Consider the following 14809-nt stretch of genomic DNA (forward strand, 5'->3'; position numbering starts at 1 on the left):
AAAAGATAAGTAAACAACTGTAATTGGACTAAACAAAAACTAATCAGAATATGTCCTTGATCCCAGACCCTCCTGAATGTGTGAGGGAGCTGTTAGTTTTTTTTACTCTGGACAACGAGTCTGTAATAAAGATGTCTATCTTCAGGTTAAGAAATATCTTCAAACTATTTGAGTTTAATATTTTTGCTGCTTTTTATTAATTCTAACCTATAAACATGTGCATATTAATATAGACCTATGTCTTACTTCATATTAATGTCACTGTAAGAATTACTGGGCTTAGCGTTTAACTTTGAGAAGTCCCCGAGCTAAATGGGTAAAAAAACATTTTTTTACTTAATGGCAAAGCTCCAGGATCTGATGTTGTGTATTTGTTGCATTTCCTCTGGATAAAATCTAATAAGTTAAGTTAATAAATCCATATAGCATTGCCCTGTAGACATAGTGACAATTATCAGTGACAGGGTAAGAAAGAGACAGCTTGGGGCGAGCTGGGACATGCCTCCAGTTCTTGGAGGGCTCGATGAGAGAGCTGAAGAAGGGGGAGCAGTGGAGAGACCAGACGGGTTAGTGTCATTTTAGGGAGCTGACTGTCAAGAGATACACATCTGAGGCCAAAGACTCACTCGTTTTGCTCATATCTCCAGAATCAGTGCTCAGCAAATTTAAACCAGATGTGAACAGTTTTGGGACCCTAACATCAACCTGGCAAGGGCAGGTCTCCGCCTGCACTATCTGGGTGGGGTCAGTGGTGCAGGGGAAGCTTAACTGGTCTCACTGCTATTTGCTGGGATCATTACAAGCCATACAACTTTTGAAATGGAGCTTCAGTTGGCTAACTCGGCCGTTTTGTGTATGTTTTTGCAGGACTGGTCTGTGTCAGTCCAGAGCAGGGCTGCAGGGCCTGGAAGAGCCTCTCCTTATCTGATAGATCCACTAAAGGGAACAGTTGATTGCCTCCAAGCAATGGGAAATGCCTCCTTTGCTTGCTCCCTCTCTGTGTATTCTCTCACTTTTCCCCTTGTCGTTTCCTGAGCTCTACCTTCTTCTCTCCCTCTCCCTCTCTCCCGGGCTCCCTCCTCCCCCTCTACGTCTGCCCTGCTGTGAGGAGGTGGTTCCTCGCTATACTTGATTGAGTCTATATAGGAGGAGAGACGCTCTAACTGCCTCAGAGTCTGGTGGTGCCCACTTGCCACACGTTTCCAATAGGAATACCATTTTTGAATCGCATTTTGTTCCTGAGAGGATTTACTTTCATCTGACAGCATGTCAGAAAACGGAGGAAAAAGGAAAGGAAAGAAGAAGGGGGCAAAGAAGGGACAGAGGGACAAGGATGGTGATCCCACAGCAGGTAAACGTCAATCTCTCATTACTAGTTTATTCTGTACTCATTAAGTACGTGAGACTGAAAGTTATGTCTACATATGTAAAGAAATAGAGTCATTTTAAATGTGTCACGGAAGTGTAGAGTTAAGTATCCCCTTGGCTTGTCAAAGCTTGCCGCCGGGTTGTCACATGGATTGGTTTCCTGATGTGGACAGCATGTAGAGGCACATCTGTTTTTGGCAAGACAGCTTAGGAAGTCACACAATAATAACAATGATTTGTGTTCACGATCTCCAAGACAAACTGCAGTCCTTAGAGCAACAGGGCTAAGGAGCTGTGCTAAAGTTTTCAAGAGTTTCAAATATTTGTTATTCTTAAACATTTCTTTAAAAATGGTTAAAGCAAATATATTGGAAATAGTTGGGAGAAAATGTGTGTGTAAAGCAATGACAAGATTTTATTATTTTTTATTGATGAGGAGAAGTATTATTTTAATGAAGTGTTTAGTGCTTATCTTGACCTAGTATGTGCATTTTTGTGAGGCAGTTTAGGATAGCATGGGTCCTCCCGAGTGCTGTAATGTGCTTGCTCAGTATTGGTTTCTACATGCTGCAGCGTGTCACTGTAGTTTGACCTGAGGTCATGGGGAAGCCCTGCCCCCACTTCACCAACACTTTAAAGACAATAGTAGCATTACCACCATGTGGGTCTGCTTTTATAGTGAGAAATCAGATACAGGCTCAAATTTTACACTGCTTCTTGGGAGCCATTTTGTACCCTGTATATTCACCCCCCATACCACTCTTGAAGATTGTACTTTATGGGTTATCAATAAGCACTTTAATACATTAATAATTATTCCTCACAGTAATTAGAGAAATAAGGAGAAGTAGCTGCACAGTATTATTTTAAATTACATTATTAACAAAATTGTAAAATAGGTCAAAATGAAGACATACACATGTGTGATACTGTCATGTCTACACTAATGGTAACTTATAACTGGTCAGAGTAACCTTAAGCCTGTCATCAGAACTGGTCCTATAAAACCTCAGACATTGAATCAGATATAGTAATAAATGTTGCCAGCCATTATGATCCAGGACACATGTTCCATCTAAAAAGAGGATTATCTAAATTATTAATTGACTGACAACCACTTTCTGTCAAAATAGCTAGATTTTTGTTAAATCTTTAATTTCATTGTATGGCCATTGGGACATACTTTTTTATGTCATGGTTAACATCAGATGATGTTTGTGTGGGGATTGATGAATTTACTCTGACTATCCAAAATGGTTCGTTAGTTTTTTTCCACAAGACTTTTTTTCCATACAGAATATTGACCAATACTAATCATAGTATATATAACTTTCCAGTTTCATTGTAAGCAGTCCACTGACACCTTTCATTAATAATAATAAAAAAAAAAGCTATGAAAATCAACTATGAAAACTATGAAAATAACTTGCATTCATTTGCATGAATTTTACTTTGAGAGGCCTGTTTCATTGGAACTTCACTGTTGGGAAACTGGGTGGTGACTCGTCCTGCTTTAACTGACAATGATTTGTTTATTGGAGGGTTTCTCTATGTTTATATAAAATATTAGTATGATGATAAAGTATAATATTTTGCCATCTACGTATGGCTCTCAGAATGCTTCTAGTTCAGTGGTTCACAAACGTTTTACCACTTCATAAAATATGAGTTAAAATATGAGGTGGTACCATCAGGACTAGATCAAGACTAAACTACGACTAAAATCTTCATGTGATAAACACTTTGAGATCAGTAGCATCCAGCTGTAGGACCAAATCCTGATACTTTCCATAAATATGCTGTCTAATAATGTATAATGTATTGGATTCATGTACAAAATGTACAAATTGTTTTAGCGTTGACAATGTAAACTTATAAGTGTGTTGGGGCTTCCTCTTCAGCCTACTCCTTGAGCTTCTATTTAATTACGGCATAATGAAGACATGTAAATAATGCATTGCTCATTGCTCAAATAGACAAAACTAAATGTTTACTCAGTAACCATAGGGCATTGAACTTCTCATTTTATTTTTAAAATACGTCAGTATCACAAATATTCAGCAGTTAGGGTTGCTGAACCCGGATATAAACAGAGGTTAATATCCAGGTTGTCAAAAAATCGACAAAGATCCTATTGATAAATTATGCAAATATCATATACAGCTGGACCTGAATAGTTTTAGGATGGTACCTGTATCAGAAGTAGTAAAAGACCACATCTTAATAATAATAAGAAAGTTTATTATTATTGTGTAATTGAAATTAGTATTGGGCCTTTTCCTTAGTATTAGAATTGAATTTGAACTGTTTCGTGACAATCGAGTAAATGCTCTAGATGCAAAAGTGGTCCGGGCCATGGATGAGATTATAAACCTATTTATCACTTTTGTGTTTTGTTTAATTTTGTTGGCTGCATTTTGTGAAAGGCTGTCAAACGTAACTGGGCAATGTTTGGATTGTGTCGCTTCATTACTTAAGTAGCACAGTGATGTATGTAACAAACCTTGGGTAATGGGTGTGTCAAAAAGTAATTGTATGTAATTTTGCCCATGAGCATTAAGTTGTGGTTCGTTAGGCGCCCTTTATCAGTCAACCATCACTGCCAACCCCTGCTCCATGGCAAGATTAAGTATGACGCTGGCTTTTGCAAAGCATAAACTCTTCCCAATTAATTAAGAGAGAGTACCACGCCGCAGGTAATTCTCATCTGTAATTGCCCTTTCACTAAGTATGACGTGTTTTCATTTTTGACCATTAAGTATTTCATTGTGTTGATTTATGGAAATAGGGCTTTTGCAGTGTTACCTGATGATTTCCTTCTGACTCTTAAAAGTTTTGATCGCTATGTGCATTGTGGCTGTAAGTTGACACCTTTAAAAGAATGTTGCATGACTTTTCTGGCCCTAGGTTAGAATGACCCAGGGCTTTGTATACCCTGTAAATGCATTTGTGCTAACACACTACTACTGCAGAAGGATAAGGTAAGACAGTTGAGGATTTTTTAATGTTTTGTATTAAAAAAAAAGAACATGAAGTATCAGATCTGGCTTCAGCATAACAGAGTGCATGTGTCTGACCTCAAATATTCAGCAGTTCCCTTGATCTTTTGTAATTCTTGTGAGCAACCCATCTTATCTTGCTGTTTGCCTACAAAAACAAGACAAGTTCATGTCTGTTTGGTGCGATTGCGTGCGTACTCAGGGTGGTAATCATTAGTTCCTTAAGTTAAGAGTTGGCTGCTTCTTCCTTACGCCAGATGCTCCACATCATGCTCTATCACCTACCACACCTTTGTAATTAAAATATCTTACCTTAAATTATTCATTACCCGAATGTTTTGTAATGTAGCGTCAGAGGACTTTTCTGTGCATGCTTGGACACATCCTTTTCAATTGAACTTTATTTACATAGTCACAACACAAAATTAAAGGCATATTCCTGGCTTAACAAGAAAACAACACCGCAACATGTACGCCAGCAAATAGCAACTTTTTTTCTTTTCTTGTGAAATATTACCTCATCAAGCTTCAAAGATGCAATATAATTAAAAGCTGGATTGCTTAATATGAATGTTTATATTTTGCTGAACTGGACAAAATATACAAGAACAGGAGTAAACTTCCATTCCCCAAAACATTAATATTTTCAAATTAAATGTATGGACAATCTCTTAAATAGTTATCAGTGGTTCAGTGTTTTTATGAGATGCAGCTACACGTCAGTAAATATTTTCATCTTTTATCGGTCTATTTAAATCTCCTTTACATAACCTGGTAATGATGTGACCTGCGTTGACAGCTCACGTCATTAAATCTCAAAGAAATTAGTACTTACATTCAATTATTATATATTTCAAGAGAAACATTTTAAATACAATAACTTTGTTCTTCCTTATCCAATTCTAATGCGAGGGAGGGATTGCCACGAGGGTCGGAATAGCCTGTGTATTTACCCAGGGTTGTGCTGAATCAACAACTTTTGACATTCAAAGGAAGTTTGATGATCCTCTAATGAATAAGAGATATTACCACTTTTATTTTAAGGATTAACTTTGGTTGAATTTAGCTGACAAAAAATTTTATTTGCTTACTGTGTGACTTCTATGAAGAAACAAACTTTCAGCAAACCAAAATTCATACTGCCCATCAAATTAGAATAAAACTATTAAAACTGTTCTTCCCGGTCAGTGTTGTGTTTGCATGTTTTTTCTGGCTACATGGCCATATTTGAAATGACAGTGGCCTTAGGCAGTTGGTAGACAGATGCGTGGTCGTATTGATTCCATGATTATCTCATTCTACCGTTGTGTCCCAGGGCAAGACACTACCCACTTTACCTTTGGAAATGTAGTTAATGTTGTTACATTACTAACACTTCAAACTTGAATTCAATACTAAGAAAAAGGCCTGATGGTAAATGACAATGATGATAATAATAGTTACTATTACAATGCGGTCTTATACAAGTTATGATACAGATACAGACCATTATAATATTCAATAAAGGTCACATTTTGTACATTTTTTTTCAGTACTGACTTTTTCAAACGAGTATCTAGCTTTGAAACTAGTTTTAATGTTGATTTCTATTCTGGCATCTTTTTTTTTTTGACAACACTACAGTGAATAAGAAGTTAGAGTTGCTTGGGGAGGCCACTGACTCACATTAGCAGCAGTTGTTCAACAACTCAACCCCAAAGCATCTATGGCAGTAACTTACCACAAACTGTTGGAGTAAATAATGGCTTACTGTAAATTATTTAGATGCTTGGCAAATTTGGAAAGCATAATCACAACTAGGGATAATACAAAATACAATATTGTTTGGGTGTTACAAATATTGTGACAGGACAAAAATACAGTTTCACAACTATTCATGATTACTGGCCTAAAAACAGTGAATCCTTAATCTACTTTCATTTACATTATCTAAAAGATCACCATCTGTGTGTAAAATGGACAGATAAAAAGCATATTATATGTAGGTTTTCTTTTTTGGGGAGTATAGACGACATGACTTCTATGACTTGACCAATCCCAGTTAAACAAATAATCTTGACATCTATTTCAAGCCATTATCATTATTATATTTAATTGGGTGGATAAGTTTGCTCAGTGAAAATGTCTTTGTGTTATTTTTGTATGATACTAAACAATTTATGAAGTAATACTTGATAAAGAGAAGTAATCATCAATAATGATTAGATAGTTCCAATATCTGTACCTAATTCTGTACAATTGTCAGACAAGACTCTCATTGTATCACTGCGTATTGCGTATTAAAATATTAAATCTGGTTACTTTTTATTTCTAGACATGTATTTCTGTCTTTGCCATTTTGCGAACCATTGCTCAAAATATACAGTGAAATTATTGTTGTGGATCACATTTCAGTCGAAAGGCTTAAGTAATTAAAATTCCATTCTAGAGTTTCAGTCGGAAACAAAGGGCTGATGCTAATTATTTAGAGAAAGTTGTTGAAATGATCTCTTTGAACAGATGTTGTGTTACAGTGACCGCTATGCAATGTCTAAAGCCCATTCCCACATGCAAAAGCCATTTCTCTGGCTGTCTCACCATGTAATTTGTCTTCTGACAGCGTGCAGCAAAGTGACATAACACAAGTAATCAGGGATACTTTGTCTAGAAGGGAAATACAAAGGCATGCCTCGGATTCCTTCTCTAAGCTGCTGGGAGTAAAACAGAAAGGTTAGCTCAATAATGCGACTAGGAGTGTGTTAATTCATCAGGCCATGTTGTTTCTGAACTCTTCCTGGGACACGTTTTCCAACTGTTACAGAAAGCCGGAGCTGTTGACATGCTGGATAGGCCTCTATTCTCAAATTTAGTTTTTATAGTCCATATCTGCAGCTGCCCTTTTGCTTCAAATAGACTGAATCGGCTGTTGTTGAGGCAGTAGTTTATCAGAGCTGCTGCTGGACACGTTTTTCCACTGTTGTCATGGAAAAGGACATTGGACGCCGAGACTTATCATTCACAATTAAATTAACCCCACTTAGTCATGTTGTGTTATACCTTTTGATACTTTGGTAATATATTATCAAATCTTAAAGGTGCTATATTTTGCTAAATGGATATGTTAGAATGTTTTTGCATCATCAAAACATACCAGGGGTTGTGTTTTAGTTCATTCACAAATGTTTGAGTAACCCTTTATTATTAGTTTGTCTATATCTCCAAAACTCAAAATGCTCTGTTCCACGTTGTGGTGTCATGAAGTGGTAGTTTTCAAGTTAACAGCTATCTTTTACCTTTAGTTCAGTAGAGATGCACAATTCCAGGGCTGAAATCATCGAAAAAAATTCTAGTGAAGGTGTATGGAGTTTAAAAACACAGTGGAGCACTTCCTGCATTGCCACATTATATCACAAGGTGCAAGAGTGTTTGCTTTTTGAGAGAAGAACACACTCTAAATATACTGGGTTTGTGAGTTAAATGTGTGAATGAAAACACAACTCTGGGTATGTTTTGCAGAAGGAAGAAACACAGAAACAACTTTATAACATAGATCAGAAAATAACATAATATGGGTTCTTTAAGTAAGCAGCAGATAAGTAATACATTTGTAGAACATATTCAACATATAGAGCAGTCGTTCAATGTCAAGATTATTTGATAATTTGATAATTGTGATTATTTTGGGCATAATATACAAATCATACAAACTAAAAAAATATAATTGTGAGAATCATTTGAAGTTAAAATAAGAAATTTCAGTTCAATCTATGATCCAAAAGAGTCAAATCTAGTGCTTTTCTATCTGGCTGTTTATGTCACATTATTATTTCATTCCGAAAGAAGAATGGTCACATACTTGGCAAAGTGAATGAACGTAAACTAAACAATATTACTTTTGTTTAGTAATGGTGTCATTTGTGAATAATGATGTTGTGATGTTTATTTCTCACTAAAATGTTGTATCGTGACATCTCTAGCAGAGCTGCGTGTCCGTTGCACTAGTATTGTGTCTTCATTATAGCTCTCTGGCTCTATGGGCTAATACCAAGAACAGCCTGGGATTCTCTTTCTTTTAGGCAAGCATAAAGCATACTTAATTTGCTTGGCTAGGACAGACCTGTGTCCAGGCAAAGCAATCAACATATTTCTTTATGGTACAACAACTTCATTCCTAATCTCCCATGATGACCCTGCAGCGATGTGGTGGTGGGCTGAATCTGGCAGAGCTCACTATATGGAAATCCAATGCACTGCTTTAATTAGACACATCCCAGACCTTGTATGCACCTCTTTGAACTTGGGCTTGGACTGCATCATGATATATACATTTAGACTGCATCAAACAGTTGCACTAATAAGGATTGTTTTGTGTGTGTTTTGATGGACTACAAACTACCAAGCTCTTTATAAATACAATTAAATGGTCCTGACACAGAGAGATGCATTTTTTCCTATATAATGTTATGAGCAGTAATAAAACCACATTTATGCCTTTCTGTATAAATGGGGGATTTTTATTGTTTCATACAATTTTTGGACTCTAAAATCCTGTCAAGCCATTGTGGCCCAAAGGATCATGTTCATCTTGAGACTCAGCTCATTAAGGTTTCATTGTGTCAAGGTACAAAAGCACATCTGCATCCTTCACAGTCTTTGTCTTATTTTCTAAATGCCATCAACTCACATTTTCCACCAGGAAGTCATTTTCAGATAAAAGTGAAGTGTCTATCTTTAGCTACACAAGTTCTTAACAAATAGGGTCCATTGAACTAAAAATACATGCTTTTCCATTGATATGAGTTGTTTGTGGGCTATTTTAAATCTGACATTTAACTATCTGTGCTTCCACTGGAAACTGCCTATTCAAGACATGAGGCTAATGTAGTTCGTCCTATAAATGTCTTACAAATGAATTCATTAGAGTCATGATTAAAAACATCACAATGACATCAACATTACCCCACAGATTGAAGTCTTGAGTTGATTTTAAAACCAGATGCTGTTCATGCGTGTGGGTGGTTGGAGCAGTCCATTTCATGCCTATAGCACTGAAGATGTGGGACTAGAGACATGACCTCTGGCTTCTTTGGGGGGAGTTACTGCCAAGTGTCCTGGACCAGGGTTTGATGTGGAGGTGCAGAGGACATCAAACCTGCACTGTGGGTATTAACAAAGTCTAATCTCTGGCCACTATTAAAGAAGCTGCTCTGAGTATCTGAACAGGAGTGCAGATTCATCAGGACTGTGCATGCTAATTCATAGGCCAAAGGGAAAATGCACGATCACTAGGTTTTTTTTTGTTCTTACGCAGACCTGCCACGTTTACCAGGTCATTAAACTAGGACAGGCTCAAAAAAGGAACAGAATCATTAGAGATGTATTTTTTTTAAGTAAATATAAAAATATATCATTACATGTTCGCTTTAGTAGTATGTATGGCATTAAAGCCTGTTTTTTATCTGTAATATGAAGAGTACACTGATCATATTGAGTACCTTATTTCACCCTTGTTCATCCTGTTTTTCCTTGTCCTAAACAAATATTTCTCTTAGATGTTTGCAGCTGTTAGTTAACCCAGTTTGTATGGATGCGTTGGAGAGCTGTGTCTTCAAATTACATGATTGCTGATCCTATCTATATCTATTGTATTCACCTTTTTCCCTGTTAATTGATTTGGCTATGATTATGAGTGATGCTGAGTCAGCACTTTTTTATCCAGGCTTTGCTTGCTTCTCAGAATGGTGGATAAGCTTACAAATATTAACGTGACTGTATTTCTGTCTTAGATCTAGTTCTCAGAAAATAAATCACCTAAATCATTATTATTGGTCAGAATTTAATACTACTTGTCATATTTTATTTCTATTCTGACCTAGTTTGTGCCCAATATAGTCCTGTTATAGCCTTTGTTTATAGCTGGTGATACTCAGAAAACCAAATATTTTATTTAAGCAGTGTTAACGTATATCGTTTAAACTGTGATTTGCTACTTATTTTAGTTTTAGGGTTTTAGTTTTGATTGTGATTAATTTGGCAGCTGAACATACTGGAGTATTACTGTTCTTTCCCCATTGACTGCATCAGATGTGCTGTGGTGAGCCAGACTGATGCTGAGTGTTATTAGTTCTAGCCAGTGGAGTGTCTCTGGTGACAACATCTGGTGGTCGCAGAGACACTTGTCAGCTCAGCCCATAGAGATGATTGTGATCTGCTCTCACACAATCTCCCAGACCTCTCAATTACAACACTCTACACATTTCGCTTATACTCATGAGTTTCTCTCTTTCTTTCAGCTGCTCCACCAAAATTAAAACGAATGAGGAATCCATCAATAGTGGACGAGGGGAGCAAGCTCACAGTAAAATGTGAGGCTACAGGGAACCCTCCCCCCACCTACAGATGGTTCAAAGACGGCAACGAGCTCAAGAAAAGCAAAAATGTCAGAATAAAGAACAGCCAGTGAGTACAAATCAGACATGTTGTGTACATCAATCCATCTATGGGTTTTTAATGTCATAGATTTTGTAGTGGCTCTTTGTGTGTTTGTTAAAGAGATGATAGGCAAGACAATAGCTTTTTTATTATCTAACCTTGTATTGTCAACATGGGAACAACAGATTAGGAAGTGTTTATACAAAATCTGTATAGCAACTGTCTCTGTTTGAATTTTCCTTCCAAAGCCACAGCCCACCTACACAGGTGCTCATGCTTGGATCCAGTATTTTGAAATTGTGATTGAAAGGTATTTTTCTGAATCTTTGACTAAGTCCTGTTAGTCTGGTGTTATTATTGCTCCATGTATTTATGTGACATCATTTCAGGCATTGCTCCACCAACTGGCAACTGTGTAGGTGTGCATGACTTGACATTATTCAAACCAAACAAACCTAATTCAGCTTTATTATCACCAACAGCAAGATGAATACCTGTAAAGTAGGTTTGTTAAATTTTATTAGAAATGCAATTACTTTGCATGTATGTAAATAAAATAATAACAAATATTTTCATCAGTTCAACCACAGTGGTTGATTATTAGTTTTTGATTTTGAGAAATACATGGCATACACTTAAATATCAGGGAAAGTGAGCTAAGTACTGTCCATTAGCATAGCTCTTTCTCAGTCCTGACTGAGCGCAGTGTCCCATGAAGGCACTTGTTGCCATGCTGCCGTCTGCCCTCTGTCCCCTATGTTCTCGCTTGTTGCTATTTCCTCCCTGCCCTTGTTCCCCTGACTCAGCTCTGTAAGTGTTGTCTCCCACAGGAAAAACTCCCGAGTCCAGATCAGCAAAGCCAAACTGGAGGATTCTGGGAATTACACATGCGTGGTGGAGAATTCGCTGGGGAAGGACAACTCCACTGGCACTGTTAACGTCCAAAGCAGTGAGTACTCTCCGTTCTGAGCAACAGTCAGGTGGCACAGATGTACTGGCATTGTTGTTGTTGTTCTGACTGTTCTGGTGCCAATAGAGAGATCCAAAGCAGCCATCACAAACAGGCATGTAACCGTGGTAACACGCATGAAGAACAACTGTCCACACATGTGCCGCGCACATTCATCAGCAGAACAATGTACATGGAGGTGCATGGAATGTAAGAGAACAGCCTTGTTCTGGATTTGTATTCGACATGAGCCCTTCCCCAGAAATGCCCAATTTTAGTGTTGCACAAGTGTTCAGCTCCTTATTGTGTTTGAGCTGAAGTGTCCAGGGGATTTTAAAAACTGCATCAGATGAAAGAGGTTTTTTATAACAGCTGTATCCATTTGTTGATTGAGCTGGCTTTTGCAGTGGGCATTGAGAATACTGCTACTGAGAATCCTTTTTTGAACTGGAATCACCAATAGAGTTAAAGATGGATACAAAATGGACATGTCTGTAGGTTGTTGTGTGGCAAACTTAAGTCACAAAGAACTTGATGTGTATGAGGAGCTGCTATAGGCAACAAGGAACCTCCACCTGGCCTTGTTTGAAGTCATCTGCTTAGTGTCTCAGCTGAAAGGAAAAACAGAAAAGTCCATTGTATGGCAAGGAAGTGGTCTCTAATTGAGCTTTACCTGTACAACATTATTTATAAAATGTCTTGATTGAAGAGGTGCAGTGAATGTACGTGTTGCATTAACCATATCTTTAGATATTATACCCACACTAAAAATGTCTTATTATTACAGTTTACCTGCAATCGTTCTATGCTACACCTGACTAAAGTCAGTCCTCATAAAACCTTTCAAACACAACTTTGGAACATGTTAGATAATTTTTTATTATATTTTGCAAAACACAGTGGACGATCACTGTGGACAGCAGAATTCTGTTCACACTTGGCTTACTCAGCTTTTTCTCTATTTTACTCTTACTGAAAATATAAAACTTGAGCTATTGATGACATGCAGTGATTATGTTATGGAAGTGTATCTGATCATGCTGGTTACTCAAAGAAACAATCTGTATTTCTTGAAATGTTCAATGTTAGTGCTTGCACCTGTCTATTTGACACAGGCCTGAATATTGTGTGACTAGTGCAGCATGAAACTGTTTAAGGACCTTAGCAGGCCCAAAGAGTGGTCTGTAAGCATAATACCTAAGACTATATCATATTACAAAGCAAAAGATGTATTGGCACAGAGATACAGTAGCTGAATGAATAAAACAGGTTGTACAATGAGAAGTGTAATCGGACAGTAGAGTTTGCAGAGTTTTTGTGAGTCAACTGTAAATTTCAACTTCTAGTATAATCACAACTTGCAGTACTTTATTACACCAAGTACTTAGTACTTTGTTTTATCCTCATACTTGGTGCTTAGCATTAGTTGGAAGAACTTTGTTTAGAGTACACTGAGAACCATACAAGAATAAATACCTTCTGGCTATGACAAAATTTTTCACAAACTAAGCTTCCAAAGCTTTGCGCAACTGTGACATCACTCCGTTTGACTGATAATAGCTGCACGTTTGTGTGTGCCCCATTGTAACTGTGCATTTTCTTGTGCACCCATCTGTCAGCACTGACATCTGTTGAATCCCTCCTTCTGGATGTTCATACAATAGCATCACTGTGCGTTCTATCAGGTGCCCTGATCACTACATGTCTCTGTGTGTGAGTGTTTTTGTGTATGTGTGAATGTGTTCGGCGTCTCAATAAAAAACTTCCATTGTGTTACTGCAGTGTGCTTACTTCCGTCATGCTTCAGGGGAGAAGACAAGACAGGGCGAATCAGAGGAGGTATGTCCGTACAGTGGGGAGGGTGCGCTCTCACTGTGTGTCAATAAAACAAAGACAAAGAGTTGTAGAGATTGAAAAAAGGCAAAAGTATCCCAGTTCATGTAAAAATTATGTTAACAATTTGGATCAGTTGAATTATTGGCTTTATAATTAATTATGTAAAAATAATCTTTAATCAAGTGGTAAAGAGGTATTTGTTGGAACTTATTTGGATCGTTTTATACCTGTTCACTTCTTATCTCTTGATGATAAAGGCTGCATAAAAGGATAGTCTTTGTGACAATATTGGCTGATATTATCCTGCCCCAAAGCTTTCCTGAGGAGCTTATATGCAGGCAGCTACAAAGTACAGATATTTATTTATTTATTATTAAGTAATAGTTACTATGGTAAAAAAAAGTCACCAGAAAATGTTATATTAAATTATAAGTTACTAGAGACCTAAGAATGTACTTAAATAACAAAAACAAACAAAAAAAGGCTTCTACCCACAGATAGAACTAGAGAAATTAATTTTAGTATAGTAATGCACTGGTCTTTGTGAAGCAAACATGTCACAATAGACTTCTACTTAAATTCGTGTTTTGTGTGGTTAAGAATTTAATGAAAATCCATGTTTGAGAGAAGTTAGACCAGGAGAGATAGAAATGTCATAAAAAGTGAGACAACTGACCGTCATGTTAGCGTGGAGACAATCACCCAGGAGAAGTACCATAAACTGATCAATGATAGTGATTTTTTGGAGCTCTTTATCAGGCACGAGCATCTTTAGTAGTTTGTGTTGTGAAGACTGGTTTATGGTTCAACATCAAGCCCAGCTCAGCTGAGAGCTGAGCATGCTCCGCATATATTCAGTACCACTACCAGTACTGATATTGAATATTGTGCCGATGCCGATACTGAAAAATTTGCAGGATCAGGTATTGCTTCCATGATATCAGTTACACAGATATCCTGATTGAGTCTTTAATTAGATGTAATAAAACTATTTTAAGACTGCTTTTGACTTTTTGTGCATACACATCTGTTCAGTAGTTATTTGAAGGATAAATATGCCTTGTGTAATAGGTTACCTGCGTTTTAAGGAAATAAGGAACGTTTTCCATCTCAACACTGTTAACTTAAACTTAAATTATAGATAACATTGTCGGATCTGAAAAAGCTGGATTGTGCATCCCTTGCCCTGATGCAGATCTGAACCATATGAGCTTCTGAGGAAACAAACGGGGTCCACGTGCATCGC

The 14809-nt window shown here is 37.2% G+C and overlaps 1 protein-coding gene across 2 annotated transcripts in view; it reads left to right on the forward strand.

Moving 5' to 3' along the window:
- The first annotated feature begins 1151 nt into the window (after nucleotides 1-1151).
- nrg2a (neuregulin 2a) overlaps nucleotides 1152-14809 on the forward strand; it is a 42713-nt gene continuing 29055 nt past the window's right edge. For both annotated transcript variants that reach the window (XM_020923137.2, XM_055148316.1), the window contains exons 1-3: nucleotides 1152-1351; nucleotides 10640-10805; nucleotides 11609-11727. In XM_020923137.2, the coding sequence (XP_020778796.1) occupies nucleotides 1267-1351; nucleotides 10640-10805; nucleotides 11609-11727 (370 nt within the window). In that variant the 5' untranslated portion in view covers nucleotides 1152-1266. The remainder of the gene's footprint in view (nucleotides 1352-10639; nucleotides 10806-11608; nucleotides 11728-14809) is intronic.

This window comes from Boleophthalmus pectinirostris, unplaced genomic scaffold, assembly GCF_026225935.1.
Source record: "Boleophthalmus pectinirostris isolate CB_2022bp ecotype Guang Dong unplaced genomic scaffold, ASM2622593v1 HiC_scaffold_12, whole genome shotgun sequence".
Taxonomy (NCBI): domain Eukaryota; kingdom Metazoa; phylum Chordata; class Actinopteri; order Gobiiformes; family Gobiidae; genus Boleophthalmus; species Boleophthalmus pectinirostris.